This window comes from Falco punctatus, assembly GCF_963210335.1.
Source record: "Falco punctatus genome assembly, chromosome: 4".
In the NCBI taxonomy this organism is placed as follows: Eukaryota; Metazoa; Chordata; class Aves; order Falconiformes; family Falconidae; genus Falco; species Falco punctatus.
Genome location: NC_137583.1, coordinates 59,933,895 through 59,956,777, shown reverse-complemented (window position 1 = coordinate 59,956,777; position 22,883 = coordinate 59,933,895). Strand labels below are relative to the sequence as shown.

General features: G+C 40.6%; 1 protein-coding gene across 5 annotated transcripts in view; it reads right to left on the bottom strand.

The window, feature by feature from the left end:
- RBM33 (RNA binding motif protein 33) overlaps positions 1 to 17,295 on the bottom strand; it is a 105,806-nt gene extending 88,511 nt beyond the window's left edge. For 2 of the 5 annotated variants that reach the window (XM_080383684.1, XM_080383686.1), the window contains exons 1-3: positions 16,983 to 17,292; positions 6,063 to 6,141; positions 1,239 to 1,287 (exon numbers count right to left, since the gene is read on the bottom strand). In XM_080383684.1, coding sequence (XP_080239810.1) covers positions 1,239 to 1,287; positions 6,063 to 6,141; positions 16,983 to 17,010 — 156 coding nt within the window. In that variant the 5' untranslated portion in view covers positions 17,011 to 17,292. Of the gene's footprint in view, positions 1 to 1,238; positions 1,288 to 6,062; positions 6,142 to 16,982 lie in introns of all 5 variants that reach the window. The other 3 variants (XM_080383687.1, XM_080383683.1, XM_080383685.1) reach the window with 3 other exon arrangements.
- Between the last annotated feature and the right edge of the window lie 5,588 nt (positions 17,296 to 22,883).

Here is a 22,883-nt window from a genome sequence, read left to right as displayed (position 1 = left end):
TATGAGTCCATACCCACGGATACCGCTCAGAGCCCTGTAACACGGCAAACTGAAAACATGAATACAAAGAGCACAAGAAGACATAATACATTGCAGAAATCTAGTATTGGTTAGTATTCACATGAAGCTACTTAAAAAAAATGATCAACTCCTGTTTCAACTACAAAGATGTATGCAATGTAAACTGCTTATGGATTTGATAAATGCCTAACACATACGCAATCCCTATCCTTCTTGAATTTTATTTTGCAGACCAGTACATGAGACAAAGGAACTTCCTTTTTTTAAAACTGATTACTTACACACTAATTTCAAGAACCCAACTTCGAGCATTTAAGAGTGTGATTATAAAAAGCTAGATGACTTAAAAGTCAACTTTTACTACTTCTGGGTTTCTTAACAAACCTACTCATCTCCAACTAAAACTTTAAAAATTGTTTTCTAAATGAATTCATTTAGCAGATAAAAAGGAGAAAGCGATTACTAGCCAGTTCTGATTCCCCAAACAAAAGCCACGTCTTCTCCTGCAGATACCTGGCAAATCCAAATACCCATTTAGTTATTTTCGTAGATATCAATTCAAAACAGGTATCAGAGTAAGGAGTCTACAGCAGACACGGGGGGACTTGTTTATGTTCTCCACTGACAACTGCTCCCAAAACCCTCCCTCACTGTAGAACGGGAAATCCTCTACCTACTTGTCAAAGTAGCAGTGAATTGTCTGCAGTGAGTGGATCTTTAATATATGCCACTGATAGCTTTTTTATTTACTTTCTGGTAAATACTGCTGGTATTTTGATGAGTAACTTTTAAATAGCTAGGAAACTGGCAGTTGAAGTAAATTCTCCAGAATGCTAATCAGCACTCAGGAAGCATAACTGGGGTGTTTTTTTGTTTTGCTTTTTTAATTGTTAGGTCAGTATGAGCTACAAAGACACTGATTTTGAGAACTATCTCCTTTTGGAACTGTGTTATGAGAAGAAATACGACCTTAGGAAAAAAAAAAAAAGTAAAAGTTCTTTCTTAAAAAGCCACACTTGGAGGTACTTCACAAAAGGAAGCAGCTCTGGGTGCAGAGCACTGGCAGCAGGGTAGATCTCAAGTACCTGTGGCTGTCAGGCTTTGGGGAGGTGATCGTAAAATACATAAAAGGCATTACCAAACAACTGAAGGGGGCAGGCTGAACAACATTCACATTTTAATATCTGTAACAATTCACTTTAATGCACATCTCTTACCTTTTTGCCAGTTAGCAAATCCTCTCCAAGCAGGTCATCATCAAGTTCACTGGAAAACATTAACAAATTTAAGAAGCTGAACCTTAGAAAACAGAAACAAACACCATATGGGGTATACACCTTAAAAAAACCTAACTTTAGGAGAATTGTTACTGAGTCTGCACAAAGCCTTCCTTTTAGGAAAGCATTCAGTAAGTTGAAAAAAGAGGTATGTTTTAAATGAAGCAACAGACCATACATATTAAGATCACCGTTGTGCAGTCATTTCATTTCCATATGCTCCCCTTTCCATATCGCTCCAACTATAACACTGCACAAACCTAGACAAAGCATAGGTATTTTAAACACAGCTGGCTAGGTCCCCGTTCCAGATCCTTCACTTCAAGGCCCTTTAGGGATACTGTCCAATCCGTTATTTCCCACCTCCAGAGTACAGAAGCAAGACAGTACTGTTCTGTGGGCAAGACAGTCTGCAGGCCACCATGTGGCCCAGGAGAGGAGGCACTGAGGCCAGCTGACTTGGGAGCCACTTAGGCCTAGATCTTTCGTAAATATTTATTTCCTCCTCTTCACATTGAGGGGGAAGTCAAACAGATGCTTGTAAGATGACAAACTCAAATGTATGTTTCACCATTTGCTAAGTGTGGTTAAGAATTCAGGAAGCATAGAAATACCTGGCTTACAAACCTCCACAGAGCATCTGTCCCATAAATAGGGTGCAACACAAAGAACTAGTTCTTTGCATGTCTTAATAGTAAAATGAGATGCCAGTGACTTGAAGTATGAGCTGTAATTCAAGAATGAGAGACTTTCTACCTGCACACCTTAAAAAAAACACAAACTCACACCATGCCTTAGATATTACATGAAAATTAAATATCCTGAAGTGAGAATGAACAGAACAAGAATATGTGTAAAAGTTCCTTAGAACTACAGAGGAAGTATTTGAAAATGGGGAAACTATCCTAAGACATAAATCAGTGCTGAGAGTTGTTTCTGCAGGTGGATACATCTCTTTCAGAGCTGGTTATTGTACAGATAATGCAGAGAGGGGGAAATAAAAACCTTGCGGACTGACGAGAACAGATGATATTCCAAACTAGTCCTAAACAGGACATTATCATCAGCAGAAAGCATTTGTCCATAATTACTGATCTCACACAGTTCCAGGAATGACTGAGCATTAACAAATAGCAATTGTTTTGTGCACACTGCAGTACTAAACAAAAATTGGGACATAAGACATATCACACGTTCCAAAGAGCAAACTGACTAGAATTTAAGCCCTTTATTTCAGAGACAGAAAACTCTACGTAACAAATGGTTGCAGCAGAATCTAGAGCCAAAACTGAAGTAGGAAAAAGTCACTCATCTTTCACCTGCCAGTAATCTGACAAATGTACCAAAAGGTTTGAAAATATTTCCCAGCACTATGGTCCACCAACTGACAGCTTTTAATAAAATTGCACTAGAGATATTCCAAAAGACAGCAAGATCATGTGTTATAGCAGCACTGAAAGATGAAAAGCAAGTTCAGGTAGTAAGAAATTCAAACCAAAAAGGGATGGAAAAGAAAGTGAAAGATCAAATTAATTATCTAAACATAGTTAAGGCTTTTAACACATTACTAAAAAACATCCTTGATGTGATTTTTTAAAAAAAGATTAAACATTTGATCAATAGAAGTAATTGCATACGCATTCTAGATTTTTTTAAGCTTTGGCTTATTACCTGACAGTCAAAAAAATTAGCACTAGCACATAAATTAAGCTCGTAACAGAAACAGAAGTCTTCACATAACGCCCCTCAAAACCTACTAAAATATTCAATGTCATTCAATATTTGCATTGATAAATTAAAAGAAGAAAAATCATCATTGGTAACTTTTTGAATAAACAAAGTAACAGTCACGAGCTTGCACAGTAAAGCACACCTATGTCAAGTTTCTTTAAAATAGCCAAACCAGAAGTTATCTATGAGAAAGAACAGACCAGAAATACCAGATCTCACTATTAATAAAAAGCGGGGGAAAAAAAAGCCATCTGAAAAACAAACCCCAAAAAGCCATCTGAAAAACAAACCCCAAGATACTCAAACATTTTAGACTAGAGGAGAAAAACAGCCAAAAAAACGAATGGCTGCAATCTGATGCCACACAAAGCCACATACATTAAACTGAATAAAAGCAGACATCTATGATAGCTCAAAATGCAATTCCCCCTCACTATCATCAAGACACCAAGATCTTCCCAAAACCACAATTCTAGGAAATTAGGGTTAAAATAATCTAAAAGTTCGCTGCTCTCGCAAGAGATGGACCCATTTTGTTCCCTTCCTCAGCTCCCAAAGGTCAACATTCCCCTCACTGAATAAATTCAGCTCCCCAAATAAGGAAGAGAAAATAATAAAAAAAGACAGACAACAGAAGTTTTCTGCCAGTGATGAGAAATGAATAATCTCAGAGAAAGGTCAGGATAAGTGAATTTCAACAGAAGTCACTAATAAATCAGCCCTGCCATCTCACAGGACAGCACCACAACTGCATATTTTTCCCAAAACCAAGCTTTGGCTTACTTACAGAGATAAATGTATAAATTAACAGCCTGTGATAAAGACATCAGACTGGCCCTTTTTGGCCTCCAATTTCATAAGCATGCCTCATTAAACATGAGCAGTAGTAAGGACACAAGTGTTTCAGGAAAAGAATTTATAAAAAATGTAATGGGAAAAATTCTCCAAGAACAATGTTACATCTGTACTCCTAAATAACATGGGCCTTCCAACTCTCAGTTATCACCCTCCAATATTTGAGAAAGGAAAGAGATATGGAAATTCAAAATTACTCAGATGACTGGGGGATGGGACTCAGTTAAGCAGCAACACAGTAAGATTTGATGGTTGATCAAGTTGTACAACTAACAGCATAACCTTTTCACCCTCACAAAAAAAGTGATTAGGTTGCAAAGCATGAAGGACTAAAAAAAGTCTACTGCATTCATTCAGCCTTTTTTCCATCTTCAAGAAACTGCATCCTATACTGAACCAGACCAGTACTTAAAACATTGAAGCAATTACATTAGGCCACAACATACCCATGGAATTTGTCAATTTATAAATGCCCAGACAACCATAGAATTTAACTTCCAAAGACAGCTTGGCAATCTAAAAGGAATTAATAATAATAATAATAATAAAAAAAATCCAACACATGCAAATAAAATTGTTAGATACAGTTGTAAAAAAAAAATTCTGAAATTATCAGCAAGATGAAACTCTGGAAACTCCAGCACTGCACCTGAAAACACTTCCCTTACAATTTCACTGAAGAATAAACAACAGGATTTTTGATCATCTATCTTAAATTATATGCATCTAATAATAAACAAACAAAAACTTTTTTTCTAGAACTGAATCCTTGTGCGCTTCAAAGTCTCTGCTTAGTGAAAATACTCTATAACCTTTCTCAAGTTCTACAAAAATACCTTTGCCGCAGGGAGGTTTTTTTACCGTTGGCAATAAGCTTACAACTTCCTACACAATGGCTGTTTGACTCTTACAGATAAGTGGTAAAAGTAGGACAGCTAAAAACAAATGTGACCACCCAGCATCTAAAAGCCTACCTATTCATACGATGGAGTTAGCAAAGGCAAAAAGTTCAGAAAATACTCTAATACAAAGCATTTTGCCTTTGGTATTGGCTTCAGTATTTCTGAATACAAAGAGCTGGGGCTGGGAGGCAGCACAGTACAGTGAGCCAGCCTGAACAAGTTATTTTAATTACACTATTAACCCAGATCAGTTTCGTAATGCAGTTCACCATCCAACCCTCAAACAGCTGCACTGGCATGACAGAGCAGCCACCCCTCACCAGCATAGAGCAGAACACCCTGTATATCCAACGTTGTTGTCCAAATTCCTTATTCATTCTTACCTCCTAGAGCAATGAAAACTACCCACTTAACCTAGCAGAAAAGCACGGAAGAGGAAGAAGAAACTAATCCCTCTGGAATGATTAGAGTAGCTGATTCAACCCAAGAGCCCAGCTCAGTTGAAAACCACTTAAAAGTAAGATTTGTTTACTACAATCACTTGAATTATTATTAGAAAAGTAAAATTTGTTTGGAACGGTTTTTTTCACCGTTTTACAGTGAAAACCACTGGCAAGGTCTGAACAAATCTATTACTAAAAAGGAGTAATTAAAAAAAAAACTCCACAAAAGCGCCAAAAGTTTTCTCCTGGAAAGAACAGACAAGTCTAGCCAGCAGCTCGATTCTAGTACTTCCCTACTAAAGTGCCTTCACATAAAAGAACATGCTCTTATTCTCCCCTAACATAACTAAGTTAACACATACTTCTAAATCTTAGTGAGTTGCATTTTTCAATAGAAGCCTATACCTAAACTCCATTATTCTTCCCCAATGTAAAACTGAAACAGAACTTTGAAGATAAGAATTTAAACATCTGGTTAAAAAAAAATTGTTAGGCAAATTCAAGTACTAGCAAAAATCTAACTATTTAAACCACTGAGATCTACTAAATATTTTAAAGGAAAACCTGGATATTAATTGCAAAGTTAATTACAAACCACAAATGATTTGTATTCCTTCAATTTTAAATTGTATCTCTTCATAGTGCTTTCTATATTCCTCTAGGCCAGTATATGTTTGGCACAATTTAGCATTGGCTGACACATGCATAAAGCCAACATCTTCATTAGTATCTAAATGTGCTCTACTCTTAATGGTAGAATATGAAATGCCAGAATGGGAAAACAGCAATGTAATTCAGCATACAGAAACCAAACATGAAAATATTCTACTTACCTGTCCCAATCATCATCTCCAGCTCTTCTTCTCCAAGACCTTTCTGCACCAGGCTTATCAAACTGATCAAAGTCATCATCTGTAAAGAAGGTGACAACATGAAATAATTCTTGCTGAAATGAAAGGTTTCTGAAGCAATCACATAGGTGGGACTGGGACTGGGACTGGGGGGGGGGGGGGGGGGCAGAAGAGGCTGATAGTATTTTTCAGAAGGTGGAAAAATACTTTTTCTACTTTCCACACCAACATAAGGAAAACAGAATACCAACATGCTTCAATAATAATAATAATAAAAATGTGCTTTATAGCTTTCCTTCTTCTCACTATGGAGGTGGATATAACCCCAGAAAAACAGAGCACAAGCCAAATCACTGGAAAATGTTTCCAATAAAAGTCATCGCAGAGGGAGGGGCTCCCCAGAAATTGAGGCACAAGGGAGATAAAGGGAACAAGGTCTGCCAGATCCCTGCCTTGGGGGCCACAAGCTCATCTACCAGCACTAAGCTGCAAAGGCACTTTGAAAACAGGAGCAAACCTTAGGTCAGCACAAGGCAGGACAGTACCAGGAACCCAAAACAGAAGAGGGAAGTCAGGTGTAATACACCATCATTAATCTCAACTGGGGCATTAAAAACACTAGAAGTCACTGAAGCAGTGCACCTAAGCATGCACATGTCTTCAAGATAAAACTGGTACTCCATATATTTCAAGAAGTACCTTCACTTTAGTCCATCCAATCGCAAATTACTCTCGCATAACTTGGCTTGCAAATGACAATTTTGCTACTTAAAAATACTAAATCTTCCATTTTTCTGCAAAAGAAATGCAAAGCTCATCTGCTCTGTTCAGATATCCAGATGTCTCATCATCTGTAAACTGGAAGCACATACCTTCAGAAACAACCCTCACTCTCCCATCCTGTGGCTACAGCCCAACAAAGAATGCACACCTGGATTCAGGGTTTTTCACACATTTTAATGACTTTTTAAGAAGTCAAAAAAATGGGCAAATAAAAGTTATGCTTAACACAGGGAGATAACCAGCTGCAATTTAGTAGTCTGCAAAATACAAGAAGTTGAGCAATCCAGTCCTTGCAGTCTGACAGTCCGAATTGGTGATCACTAAGATGCCATATATCCTATCCAGTCATTCTCATATGACTATTTGTACTCAACTCTTTGACAAAGTACCAACCCCAAGGATCAACTGGGTTTTTGCATGTGTTTGGTTTTTTTAATGAAACTTCAAAACCAAATCTGTCCTCAGCTCTTTAAACTCAACCCAGTATCCTTTAGTGAATACTCCCCACATGCAATTACAAAACTACTTACTTCTTACTTCATATTATCAAAATACAAGTGTTACGACTGACAGAAGTTTAAAAGGAGGTAAAAACCTTTAAAAAGAAAATTCAGTTCTTGCAATGTCATAAATTAAAAGCTTTCTAACCATAACTTTCAGCCATAAATACCTATAGAAATAAGACTGCTCAGTATGAATTACAATGCAACACAATTGCGGCAACTCTCTTGTTTTGAAACAGTATGTACAATTCCCCTTGATCACGTTCCCCACTTCACTGCCTACAGATACTTTTCTATTTTAACTAATCTTCTATATTTAAACTAATTTACATGGGCTAATACAATTGAAACAGGTTTATATTTCTGTGCTCAAATATCTACATACTGCAACCTTACTTTATTCCAATTCCTATTTCACACACAGGGAAAGCCAGACACATACAAGCATTTACTATCTTCCTCCTGAACACTAAATTATCCAATTTTGTGGTGTCTGGGGAAAAAAAATGCCACCTTGCTCTCTTTATGGTCCTTCAAAACCATGCTGCAGTGATTATATTAGCGCATTGCCATTCTAAGGGCACAAATCTCCTGGGCTGTCATTGTTTTTACAGCTGGATTGCAGTAATCCACTGACTTGATGTAACCACCTACAAAGATTTTTTTTCTTTTTTTTTAAGGTAATGCAACTGATTTTGCAGCAACCAAATTACATGTCCACATATTGACTTAACATGGCTCAAGAAAATGAGTACTATCAGGACAACAGTACCTTCTTTTTAGCTACATCTGCTCCCTTGCAAGAGATAACACTTTTTCATGCCAGACACCACTTTCAGATCTACAGAGCACTGTATTATAAACCAATACCACTTGAAGACAAGATTTTAGCTCTTCAGCACACAATTCTTACATCGAAGAGCCTTCGTCTCAGTCAGGTTTAAATCTAGACAACACAAACTTAAATGCCAAACCCTTCTTCTCTGGTGAGATCTCTCTACAGCAAAAAGAAACACACTTCAGTACAACTCATAGTACTTTTCCAGGCCAGATATTGAAGCTTCACAGCAACAGTACTTCAACCCAGTATTACTGCTAGTGAAGAAACAATACCAAAAGAGGGTCCAAGTTCCTGCCAAGTTTCTGTGTAGACCCACTCAGCCTACACCACAAACCTCCCCCCTCCAGCTCTTCCAACACCTCCAAATTTCTTACATCCTATTCCTTATTCATAAGCAACTCCTACCATAATCCAAAGCTGAATTACGTTCATGCAAAGGCCCTTTTCACATGTCCCCTCCAGCAGAATGAACACAAAAGCCTCAAAAATGACTGGTCAGTCTGTGTGTGGTGACTGCAGCCTACAAGAACTGCTCTACCTATGCCCCTACCACCTTCCTGTTGCCATCTCTTCTCTCCCCATCACATCACACACATGTGATATAAAGATCTTCGGGACAGAGGAAGCCAGCTTCTCTTTTTTAGGCTTATTGTTCTGTGGCAGCTGACACTGACAATAAGCATCACAAATTATGCCATTTTGACATTAAGTATTGTCAGAGCCCAAAGCAGTTTGTAGCTTTCCTTTGGAAAAGGAAGTCACCACAGTCACTAATCTACAAATAGCATTCACCGCCAGCTTCATCATTTGTGATCATTTGCAAGATAGCAGGCACTGACTGCAATGGACACAGGCCTTATACCTGCAGTGCAATGCCAGCAAAACCCAGCAAACCTCAGTGAGGCATCATTTTCCTTCCATTTCTGAAACCACACATATTTTCATTTTTCTTCTTTTTAGGCAATAACATTGCAAAATACCAGTAAACAGCAATCAGCTTAACATTTTTGGATGTTTCTCCTTGAGAAGCTCCAAGTCAGTGTTTGTGTCAAGCACAGTTAAGTGCCTGTAAAACATTAACTTGTACAAAAAGAACACTCAGCACCAGCAGAGCACAAAACCACTGAGAGCAACAGCCAAAATTTTTTTTTTTTTTATGATTCTCAGTACTACTGTGTGGGAGGTGAGGAGATAAAGAAGGGAGGGAACCCATGAACAGAAGCTTTTTTAGCAGAAAAATTACTACTGTCGGAGTTGGAAGAGGTTTTGTATTTTTTGCAGTGGTATCAGTGCAGTCTAGAAAGCCAGCAGTACATAGCAATTCTTGCTAAGACATGCAATGGCATGGCTATGGTTCCTCGTTTCAATTCAAGGCTCTCACTGCAAAGCTCACCAAGATGCATGCCCATTAGCTGGGTATCAACTGGAAGATCCTGACAGGTGATCACTAAACACACTAAGCCCCTCTCTAACTTCTAGGCAGCACTAGAAAGAAGAGGAAAAAAAAATCCAAAACTATTAAATACCAAAAAAAATTATCTGAATAAGGAAGCAGGACAGGCCAGTTACAGAGAAAGACAAATAATCCATCTCTTGGCTCTTCCTAAGAGGCAGCTCTAAGAAAATCACCATTATCAAAATGACAGAGAAGTTGCAGGATGTTGTGGAGACTGTCTAATGCTGACTGTGGCCAGCTGCGAACCAGAATAAGCACAAAGACAGCCAAACACATTTGATTCCCCACACTAAAAGGTTCCTATTTGCTTTATGCTTACCCTGGTGTAACACCAGCAGTGCTCTAAGTTTTTCTATGCAGTTGATTTTTTTGTTTTATGTTATGCCCAGAACTGCACTCTTTTCCTGCTTAATAAGAACAGATCACACACACTAGAAATCCACAAAATACACGCCATTGTGGTTTAACTCCAGCCCAACAACTAAGTACCAGGCAGTACCTCACTCACTGCCCTGCCCCCACAGCAGGATGGGGAGAAGAATCAGAAAAAGGTAGAAGTCATGGGGTTTAGATAAGAACAATTTAATAACTGAAATAAAATAAAATAGAATAATAATATCAACCACAACAATTCTAATGAAAAGGAGAGATAAAAAGGAATAAAGCCTAAGGGAGGGAAAAAAACCCAGAACAAACTACGCACAATACAGTTGCTCAGTACCCACTGATGCCCAGCCTGTCCCTGAGCAGTGATCAGCAGCGCCCAGTCAACTCCCCCCCCAGTTTATACACTAAGCATGACACACTGTGGTGTGGAATATCCCTTTGGCTAGTTTGGGCCAGCTGTCCCAGCTCTGCTCCCTCCTGGCTTCTTGTGCACCAGCTCACTGGCAAAGCACGGGAAAATTTGCAAAGTCCTTGATTTAGAATAAGCACTACTTAGCCACAACTAAAACCTCAGTGTATTAGCAACATTATTCTCATATTAATCCAAAACAGCACTGTACCAGCTACTAAGAAGAAAATTAACTCTATCCCTGCAAAAACCAGGACATAAGCCTCATTTCCTCTTTGGTTATGCGGACAGTAGTTTCTAAGTCTGTGGACACCCTTTCAATAAAACATTCACTAATCATTTTTCTATGCAAAACGGAAGTCCTAAGCTACACAGTCAAGTCTCACAAGTGTAGGAGATGAATCAGCAAGAACACTGCAGAGCTCTTAGCATCTTAAAATGGTACCAACATAGCCTAAAAAGGTCGTCCTACATAGCAACTGTTGCTAAGATAGAGTATTTTACTGCAATGAGATGGCCAAGACTTCTCAACTAGGAAAAACACTTGATAACTACACTTGCATGCTTCCTGGAACACTAATCCCATGTTGTCTCAAAAACTTTTAACAGTTCAAAATTTTGTATTTTCTTCACTAATTTGGTTCGCTTCAATATTACACTATCATGAAGATAAAATATACTATTAGTTTTAGGCATTGAAAAAAGCATCAAAGACTTCTTATCCAAAAGAAGACAGAGATGTCACAAAGATCCAACAGTTCAATGGATAAGAAAAAACAAAACAAAACAAACAACTATTACACATGGTTTACCCAACAGGTCCTTTGATAAAGTAACTAAGCTACACTGCTTTTGGGCAGAACAGGTAAGGGAGCTACTCCAGTAATAAAAAAAAAAAAAAAAAAAAAAGAAAACTAGAGGGAAAAAAGTAATTTACCACATGAAAAAACACTACTTTCTGTATGCTTAGATTTTAAGCTGAATATAACAAATCCATCTTGATCTATCCCATTCCCCTGTATCATATTTAAAACACTCAACATGACAACTTGACAGCATTTCAAGCACAAGTCTCCAGATTAGAAACAGCTTACCAGCTTATCTTTATGTAATAATTTATTTCTACAGAATACTTCTCTTCATATTTCACTGCAAAAGGGTTCACAACATGTAAGTATTGTAAAGCCTCGATCTTCAGGAACAGAGTATACCCTTTACAAACAGACCTATGCTACTGCCCAATAGTGAACTGCATTTCAGTACCTCTTGCTATGTGATACAGAAGAACAACAGGTTTTGTGAGCAACAGCCATGTCTAAAACACAAGCTGGCAAAGTAACTGTACTATTAACACCAGCTCAATGAAAACCGCTGGTAACAAATCACAACAGCATCTAGTAGTAAAAACATAAGGCCAACAGGAACTCCTGAACCTGAGACCGTGACGTAAACCTAACACATTACGAAGCACACTATGAATCCAGTCCGTTTTATTACAGGTAATCAAGCTCTCTATCCCATTGTAAAAGTCACATTCACTCCTACCACCACATTGCACACAAGAACACACATGCACAAATAAACCACACTCAAACACCAACAGTTTAGTTTATCTGTTCAGGAACAGACATCATGTAGTCTTTGTATTAGTAAACAATTAGTCATAGAAACCTCAAGTATGAGGTGACTAAGTATTTGTAACAATTGCATAACATGCTCCTCAACTAGTGTATTTCATGTTCTCTTTCCAAATCACTCCTACAGTATAGAGTTTAGCTTCCTCAAAGAAATAATGTAGAAAAACTAATTTCTACATATGAATTCTTTTATCTTCTCAATACTAACTTTATTAATAGAGTTTGTCATGATGCAAAGCAAGTCACTAGCAATAAGAACAGAACTAATTACGACATGCTGCCTGGCACTGAAGTTCTCTAACCACTGCTTGAAAGAACCAGTACTTTTTTTTTTTTTTTTTTTTTTTTAAATACACTACATCTAAACCCCAAACCAGCAAGCCACAAAACAATATTCCCAAAGTCTGCTTGGATTTGAAAATATATTTGCTTTGGAAAAACATTTGTGCCATCCACACTCCTTGCCTCACAAACACTGAACAGTAAATGAAGGCCAAGAGTTTAAATGAAATCCACATGAACTCAGTTCCCAAATGGCTTTGGACACTGATGAGAAACTGCAACTCTCCAGAAACTCTCCAGCATCTTTCAGAACCACCAGAAGTTATAGTTAAAACTGAAGATGCATTACAGCAGAATCAAACACAGGACCAATCGCAGTACTTAAAAGAGTTTTTCTACTCAAGTCAACACATAATCATAAATTAGATCACAAGTTCTGTGTGACCTAAAATCTGAGGTTTAGCATTTGATGCAATAAAGCATCGTTTTGTAAAAAAACAAGCCTTGATACTAAGGCTACATTTAATTTAGATGACCTGAAATGAGAGAACATTTGGAAGAACACAACTTTCAGTGAAAGCCTGTCAAAGATGCATAAAGAGATTAAAAATTGCTATGCTTTTAAAGCAAATCTGCCTGCCACACACTCATTCAAGTAGTAATGTTTTTGGCACTAGTCCTTAGCTGGCACAATAGCCCATGATCATGTATTTGTAGTTCATGAACTGTAAACTCTATAGGCCTTTGACATTTACAGTAGTTTTAGTGTGTGCATATTCCAATACAACTCTAAGTTATAGTGACCAGTTGCATCAGTTCCCTTAATAAAGTGGCACGCAATACCCACAGAGACCAAATACAGCCAGTACTCCACCCACCCACTCTCATCTAGGCACCAATGCAGAATCTATTTCCAGTCCCTGTACGCTGCTGCTGAATAGCCTGAAGCACACAAAATTCAATTGAAATTATCACACTGCAGAATTTTTACTAGATTTTTGAATTGGATAGTGACCCACAACACAGGGAAGGGTGCTTGCTGTGCTAGCAGTAATAAGCTTTTTCCCAATTTGTATCAACAGCCTCACAAGAGGTCTTTATAAGAGCACAACAGCAGCCCTCAGATTAGTCAAAACAAAGTTAAACCGATGACCCCTTAAGTTCAAACTGGAGGAATGACGTAACAGACTCAGAGGTAGAGAAACACCTATTCAGCTACTCTTGGTACAGGATTGACAGTGGAAATATGGAGTAGACATGTATAGATGGGGCCCTCTTCTGCCCCATCCCCTATCACGATTCACACACCAAGGATGTCTACACTCAAAGTCTTCTAGACCTCTGAAGTTCATCAGAAGTTAATTAATCTGAAAGGAAGAAACTTTACAGTAGTTTTCCTTTACTTCAGTGTTGCAGACAATCAAGAAGTGCTCCTTGCTTTGTTTTAGCTATGGGTTGTTCACTCTCTAACCATCTCTCCCTAAATGAGATTAAAATCTAGCTGCAAATTGAGCACAGTGAATAGCAAGAAAAAATTTCAGCACCTATACAATACAGTCATTATGTTCCAGCATAAACAGATGATCACCAAATCATAGAACAACCCAGGTTCAAAGGGATCTTGAACGACCATCTGGTCCAACCCTCTGTAGGAAAGGGAGCATAGATAAGATATATTATCAGCACCCTGTCCAACTGCATCTTGAAAACCTCCAGTGATGGAGACTCCATCATGTCCCTGAGGAGGCTCTCACTAGTAATAAAAAAAATAAAAATAATAATAAAAAAAGGTCTTTCTTTAATCAAGTGAAGCCTCTCCTCATGCAACTTGTGGTCATCGCCCCTTGCCTTCACCGTGTGTTTCCTTGTGAAGACAGAACCTCCATCCTCTTTGTAACCACCCCTTAAATAAGATCACGTCACTTAGCATGCAATGTGTTTGCTCCGGTTATGTGTTTATAGGAAAGCTTGAAGCAAAGTTTGGGAACCATTGTCTTAACCGTATCAATGGACTAATGAGCAACTATAAACCCTTGAAGTCCCTCACTATCACTAGCACACCCACCTTGAACTTCCATGTTTCAATACAGCCATTGATTCCGATAGAATTGGAAGCAAGTTGAATCAGGCTGCATAGCAAACGCATTTGTGAATATGAAGCTGTGAATCACTCCCAGAGATCTCACAGACCACCACTTGCAAACTTTCCAGCTTGTGAAACTTATCAAGAGCCTTTACCTTATTCCTTAGAAAACTTAGCTGCACCAACACAAATATATGGTCACAAAAGTACATGTGAATACTTTATTTTTATGAATCAAGGCAGTATTTCCCAAGAGCCTAAAAATTATAAATGGGCAATGAGTCTACACATGCTGTCCAACAGACAAGTCAACTTCCTTCCATTAAATATATTTAAACGTTCAGCTGACATAGTCATTTCACATTTCATTTTTCAGCCCTGCAACATTTCCTTAGAGAAGATTTACACTTTAATCTGCATCTTCAAAGAGAAAACTATCTCACTTTGTCAACTGTTACCCTGCAACATCATCAAATTAACACTCCATGTATTTTCCAAGACCTATTTTGTACTACTTTACCAGTCATTAGAGCCTTTTTTGTATTAAGAAAACACTAGGGCACCGTTTCCTCTGTATGTTAAAGAATTTCCCTCCCCCAGAAAAATCCAAAAACTAAATCCAAAGTATTAGTTCCTCCAGTTAAAACTTTAACTGACCAAAAACATTTAAGCCAAATAGCATCTTAGTCTTGGGCTTCTTTCCCATTTGTTAGTACTAATGGGACTAACTAAAGTTTGGATAGCAGTCCCTTTCCAAAAAGAGTTGCATACACCATTTCCTATAAGTACCACGCTTTTTTACTAGCTTTTAGAAGTGTATTTAGCAGCTTCAGCCAGGCATTTTCCTTGACTAGTCATATGGACAAAAGTGTGTGACACTTCTGGGTTTTTTTTCACTCAGGCAAAGTGCTGCACAGTGATTGCCTAGACTAAAGAAACACTGTTTATATAGGGCAAGGATCATATCTAATTGGCCACCATTTATTGATGAGCACAGTGTTATCGCCGAACAAACTGCTGGCAATGACTTGGTACATAGGGATCCTAATTCATGGTTAGTCAGAAGCAGTACTCCACAACAACAAAAATAGTCTTGAAACTGCAGTTTCACCACTTGATTCAAGGTTGTCTGCTACACACACCTTTGCACATGAAAGCGTGCTCATTCAACTCTCAGTATACTTTAAAACACAAGAAGCAAAATGTTTCGAAAGTGATACTTTCTGTCTTCATAACACTACAAAAAAATTCCAAAGACAAAACATGCATGCTAAGTTTACTTCCACATCACTTCTAACTGACTTGAACCACAGAAACTAGCACCAAGATTTTTGTAAAATAACTTAAACATTGCAATATATTAAAACAATGCCCAAAATATTAAAATATTTACTGTTTTACCAATCGGCGGTGCTCTTCCTAGATCTCTTTCCAAACTCAACTCCTAAACCTGGCAAAGTTTCTGTAATATTTACCTTTAGTAGGAAATTTGTGTTTATGCACTTTGTTACTCATTAAGCTAACAATAGCAAACAGTGTGACCACTTAGGTGAGTGATCACTAGGACAAAGCCACACCTCCATGACACCTACCTACAGAAAAATCACACTAAAATAATCACAAACTTTTGTACAGACAAGGACAAAGCAGATCTATTGACAACTCTAACCATGCTTTATCAAAACTACTCCTAGAGAAAGCAAGGCCCACAGCAACAGAAACAGTCATGTTCTCTGAAGTGTATCTTTCTGTAATACAGCAGTGTGACCCCTGCAAGTCTTTCTTACAATCACTCAACCAAATGTTCTCATATTAAAATGTGCTTAATACACCTATCAGAACCATGCAGGGTTTTGAGTTGTCATTTAAAATTCTGTGAGAAGAACTGTCCTTAGTCAAAAAGAGCAGCAGTAGCGTGCCTTGAGAATCCTGGGATCAAGCACTTGCTTCATTTCACACTTTCCAAGAGAGACCTTCTGCTTCTGGGCAGCCTATAAAATAAATTATAACTACTCGCCAGATGAGAGATGTTTTCAAACAGGTCACACACTGTAGCTGTAAAAATTACGGTAATTAATGTCTCTAAATAAATACAGCTATCCCACGCGGAGGTCCCGCATCTGTGGTGAGTGATGAAGCTGTTGCCCCTTCCCGGCCCTACCAAGGGAACACAACAGCTCCCGTCACCGCACGACGCCGACTCCTATGAGCAAGACGGGAGCCATGGGGGCCTTGCGGTGCCAGGGGAGCTCCTGCTCCCCGCCGGGGGCGCGGGCCCCCCCCGATCCGCGCCGGCCCGCACTCCCGAGCACGCAAACCTCGCCGCCCCCACCCAGGCGGGAGACCGAGAGGCGGCGGGGGGCGGCGGCGCCACCGCCCCAGGAAGGCCCCGCAGCCCACAGCGGCCCTCAGCCAGGCCTCACGCCGCGGCTGCAGCCAGCCGCGCTCCCCCAGGCCAGGCCCTGAAGCCCCGAAACCTCGTCCGCCCCCGGGCGAAGCCCTCCGGGGCCGCGGCACCCACCTGCGCCTCCTCCCAGGGCGGCAGCCATGGCTCTTCGCCTTGCCCAGGCGGCGGCTCCCGCCAGCGACGCCGTGCCGCTCCCAGGAGCGGCGGGGAGCGGGGGGACGGGGAAGGGCTCGGATTCAGCGCCCGGCGGCTCCCCCTCCCGCCGCCCCTCCGCACGCACCCGCCACAGGAGAACAACAAACTACCACAACATGGCGGCCGCCGCCACCACCGCCGCCGTCGCCGCCGCCCCCGCGCTGCATCATGGGATGGCGGAGGACCGGTCCCACCCTCGCGGGGAGGGCGGGCAGCGGGCGCCGCTGGTTGGTTACCCAGGGCCCAGGCGCCCCGCACGCCGGATGGCGTCAGGCCCTCCGCGCACGCGCGGAGCGGCTTCCTCCCGGCGGCGCCGGCCGGGCGGGCGGGGCAGGAGTGCGCATGTGCCACCGCGCAGCACGTGCCGCCGTGGAGGGGCGGGGGTGCGCGTGCGCGTGGGGCAGGGGGACGGCGGGTCCGTCTGCCCTTGGGGTCCCGCGTTGCGCAGCGCCTCCGGGAAGGGGCCATGGCAGCGTGCAGGAGGGCTCCCGTTCCCTGCCCGGGGCCCTGTGGGCGGGCGGTGGTGCCTGGGCCGAGCCTCCCCCTCAGAGGGGAGCAGGCCCGCCGGCCCTGAGGGAGGCTGCTGCCCGCGGCCTGGCTGCGCGCCGAGGCACCGTTACCTCAGCAGCCGCGGTACCTTTACCTCAGCGGCGGCACAAGCAGTGAGGAGTGGGATGGGGAGAAAGAGGCCCAGCCTTTCAGCACTCCCACACCTCCCTGCTGAGGTTCTGTAGATGTCTCTGACAGGACAGTTTGGGCTGTGTCAGATAGATATGTGGAGCTCCATTTTTTAAGTGTGCAGGGCAGTTAACGCTTGCATAAACTAAAGCAGTTCAGGCCGTGTAGTTCACACTTTTCCACTCAAACTACACCTGTGTACATCCTTCACAGGCTCAGTGTCATAACATCTTGAATCTAGTTTCACTGCATGCTGAAAGACCTTTTCTACTAGCCCTTTCTCTAAGCACCTCCTGACTGCAGCAATGTGCTCACCCTCTCCTCAACGGACCTAGTGATCGTGTGGCTGCAGAGTAGATCGGTTTGGATCTCTGATACCACAGAAAAGTAGTTCACCAAGAAGAGTTTTCCTTTCGAGTTTCCACCTTTTCTGAGTTTTAATGGGAGGGAATCAGGTCTTGTGGCATTCTGCACAGACTGGGTTAAACGCGCTATAAAACTGTGCCTTGATGTAAAACAAACTTTCAGGTTGCGCTACTTGTGAAGAAGCCAAATCTGATCTGAAACGGTTTAATGGAGCTTACTATAACAAGACTAGTTCAAGTAAACGGCAAAACTTCCCAAGTGGACAAGTCCTCATGGAAATAATTAACAATGTTAGTATTTAAATTATCGGCATTATCTGATTAAAACCCTCGCTATGAGAATAGGGAAGTTCTCATGTCACTTTGTTCCAGGCTCCCTGCAGACTTATCTCTGCATTGCATTTGGTCTCATTTTTTAGGTTTTCTTCACAACTGTACAGAGCTAGAGATTTATTCTTTACAAATTCCTACAAACTCACAACCAAACCCAGACTTTAATTTAGGAAATAGATCATCAGTAGGCAATGCTTGCTGGTAGTTTAATACATAGCCCACCAGTCCAGTTCTGATTACCTGATGTGGATGATTTCAGTGGGGCCAGGATTTCAGCCATTGATTGCTCCTTGGTATTGATCTTTCTTTTGGGTAGCTGGTTTGCAACACAGAAAGAATCTCCTGGCAAGGGAGAAAGGTTTTTGAACCCTTTAAAGGCTGGATGGAGAAGTATGTGGGATGAAACTCAGCAAGCCTCAGCAGCAGCCTGTTAAAATTCACAGCTCTCCTCTTAGTAATTCTCTGCATCCCTTCTGTTTGAGGCTGGGAAATTAAATGTTGAACATAAAAAGCATTCACAATGGCCATCTTTGTGGCATTCAGATATGTAGAAGAGTGTATTTTATGGGTATTTTATGCTCTGTATTTTTGCTCATTTTAGTAGCTGATTTGATTTCCCTGACTGACAGTCAAAACACAAATCAAGTTACCATTTGCTTAACACACTAATTCAATATTAAAGAGGAGTAACAGGATATTTCACTATTACTCTGTTAATACACAGACCCTTCAGCCATTTTGCAGAGCTCTGGTACAAAAATCCGGCTGTTACCAGATGTCTGAACCTCAGCAGGTGTGGAATAGGGACCTAAACTATGATGACAGGGACAGGTATGGTGACTCTACTCACCTTCACTCAGGATTTTCCACGAGTTTTCAAATTCCAGGAACTATAGTTGCTCTGGATTCTGTATAAAAAACTCCCAACTTCTTCTCAATACTACCTAACTTGTGCTATAAAATGCAAGTATGCTCCTGTCTTTTCTGTAAATGAGGGTTAACGTACTTGCTGCCTCTGGAATCCATGGATTTAAATGATTTTGTGTGAACTAATCATCATCAGTTTATTAAATAGTTTGGGAAATTCTGCATAAATAATGTATTTTCCTGAGTGTCTTCCAAAGCAAATACAGCTGCAGTTGGGAATGCAACAGATTGTCTTGCAAGAGGATTAAGTAAATAAGTGAAGCAGAGCTCAAGAAACCTGTAATCCTGGATCTGCACTCACCTACTGCATTACTGGGGCAGGTTGCCTTGCATCTGCTGCCTCAGGTTTCCCTCTCCAAGCTGGGGAGAATAATTTAAACTTTTTTTTCTGATTATTTTAAATCTTTTGGTAAAAATTTTTGTGTCCTAACTTCCCTACATTCAGCTGTTTCCACTGCAGTAGTCATTATCAGTTTTGTTTACGCTGGTTTTGGATATTAATTTTTTTTTTTCTCCAAAATACTGTATAGCTTATTTTTGGAGTAGGCACATTCATTTTTTATGTTTTTTATTTAAATTCTTATTTATTTTTGCACGCACACTGAAATGGTTAAAAATCACCAGTCAGAAATCCAGTAAAGCAGACTTGCAAATTTAATTCCATTAAACACATTAAATTAATACGAGGGTATTAAGAAATGTGTTATCAACAGCAAGTAGCTCCTAATTCCCTAGAGAAAATGTGCTTCTGGTTTATTTATTAACCGCAGTTACTTCTTTCTGAGCTTTCATTGCGGTCTGGGGAAACCAAACTGAAGTTTTCATAGCATGGCAGGTGGGTGGTCTAGTCATGGGTATGGCTTATAACCTTCTTGTGATGAACATCTCAAAGTGACATCTAACTCCGAGGCACCATCTTCCCTTTGAAGTTCAGCCTGTCTTCAGACAAGTTTCTCAAAATCAGACACTGAACAGGTCCTGGGTTATTGCAGCAACATCCTGTGATGCAGCAAATGCTCTATCACACCTGACAGGAAAATCTGGATTTAAAGTGCACAAATAAGGGGTGCAAAAGCAAATTCACTCTGTTGTAGATGCTGCTGGACCTGATCTATGACCAAATGGCAGTGGCAACAATCTTAGGAGGCAACAGTATCTCTTAAAAGATGTACACAGGTGAAAGATTCTTTCCATTTGAGCATGTTGCCCAGAAGGGCAAAGGCAGAATAGGAAATGGGAAAGACTTTAACAATTAATAAATATCTTACGTCGGGAAAGAGAATGGTATGAGGATTAAAACAACTAAAATATGTGAAAAACACTGGTGTGATGAATTTTTAATAGAAAACATTCTGAATGTGTTACAGCCTCTGGACTAACCATGGTTTCAGAGCAGCATGCAGTGTCCATGTGTGACAGACTTTGTCATTGCTGTAATTTTTCTTTCCGTTTCCTCCCCCATTGTTACTTATTTATCCACTTGTTGCAGCTTATCTGCCTTATTGTCTGCAATCCACTTGATGCATCTTATTTCGGCTGTAATTTCTTCAGAGCAGTGTGATCTAAGGACCCCTGAAACAGCCATTAGGGTGGAGAACAGGAGAGCTTGTGTGCTGAGAAATGGTCTAAACAGTCTGTCACCTGGGTTATTCATGTGTCACGTGTGAAGTCCCTAGAAAGCTGGTCACCCACAAAGAACAAAATCTCAATAAAACGTGTATATCATTGCAGTGTAGTGTAAAATAAATAAATCATTACCAGCTCCAACTGGCTGCAGGGGCATTTGGGCTATAGCTTTGGGTTCTGAACTGAAAGCAGTGTGCAGAAGCATGGGTATTACCCTGGACCCCAGTGTTTGCAATATATTTTAGGGATCTTGAGAAAAGAAATCAAGACATACCAGAGGAATCCAAGGGATAAACCTATTACATCATTTAATTTACAATTATTTGTCTGGATTCTCTAAGTCTTACTAACTAAGCTTTGCTTTGTTTCACCAGGAAGGCCATCTGGTGTCAGGGGCAGCAGGGGACTTGAGGTGAAGCTGACAAATGTCAGGCAGTCCTTCCTTTCAAGAATGACTCAGAATATAGTGGAAAATGTCTAAGATGTCTCATTCTTAGGCGAAGGGAGTGGTAGCCCATGATAAATATCAGAATAAGTAAAGGTTGGAAGTGTTTCCCAAGGTTTCCTGACGAGGAGCCAACGTACAGCATCATTGGCCTTGCCCAAATGCCAAGTTTTGGGAAGCGCTTTCTTTTTCTGGACACAGGCCAGGTCAGCCCCTTCCACTCCATAAAGAGCAGAAGGACAAATGATGGCTCTAGGCAAACCTCAGAGCACCTCAAGCAACTTCTGTGGCCCAGATTCTTGTGGCCCATACCAGTGAGCAAAGCCCCGTGCTCTGTGGAGCCCCACTGAACACAGAGACATTCTGTACAGATACCAAATGTCAGCTATCATACATGAACTTCCAGATCAGAGGCTGCGTTCCTAAAAACTCCTTGTACCAGAAGGCTATAATCCTGTTAAAAGCCTCTTGGAACTACTGCAATGCAAATAATAGTAGCAATAATTAGCTCTGCTTTAATTGATACTGTGTATTCCTCAAATGTCAGTGAAAATTTACTTTGCTAAGCCAACAACTTCTCCCCTGGAACTCTGCTGGCTTTACCAGAATTACATGAGGGGTGAATTTGGATCATTGTAGGTTCCTGGCATAAATTATCAGCTGTTGATTCCTTGCCCTTTAAAACTTGGCAAGCATATAGGAAGAGTTTGCCAGACATGCAAGAACTAGGTCTATGCATTTATGGGGAAATCCTTCGGGACTATGCACAGAAAGGAGCACAATTTGCTAGAAGTACCCAGCTGTGAAATCCAAGAACTCCTCCACACAGCTCTAGCAACATGAAGTGTATTTAGCCTAGCCTCAATACCACTGGTTCCTGGAAGTAGTTTTTGTTCCCCCAGCTTTATGAAAGCATGAATATGATCGCAACAAACCCTGTAAATATGTGGAGATGCTAAGTTTATGGACTAGCCCTAACAGCAATGATTTTGGTTGGCATAATTTAGAGTTGTTTTATGGTTACTCGTGTTTATCCCAGTGGCCAGGAGTTGTCTCTGCTTAACACTGAGAGTGTAGTTCTAAGCATATCATTGGCATAAAGAAGTAAAATAACACACTTCAAAGCAATTAGCATCTTCAGTATGAATGAGGTCTGCATCTGGACCTTTGTCTTACTGAACACCCAAGAACTTTGATGCCACATCCTTCATGGACAGACATTTGTGTCATAGCATTGCTACAGCTGCGATCTCAGACACTCCTCAGGGATTCTTTCTAAGGGAAGGATAAATGTTGTCTAGCTCTAGTTAGCTAAAAGCTAGATGCCTAATCTAAGCTCATTGTGTGAACATCCTCAGTTTAGTTGCATTAGATGAGCTGAATGACAGTTCAGCTGTGGGAGATCTGTCTTAATAAAAGCAAAAGGAAATAAATTCTAGCCATAGA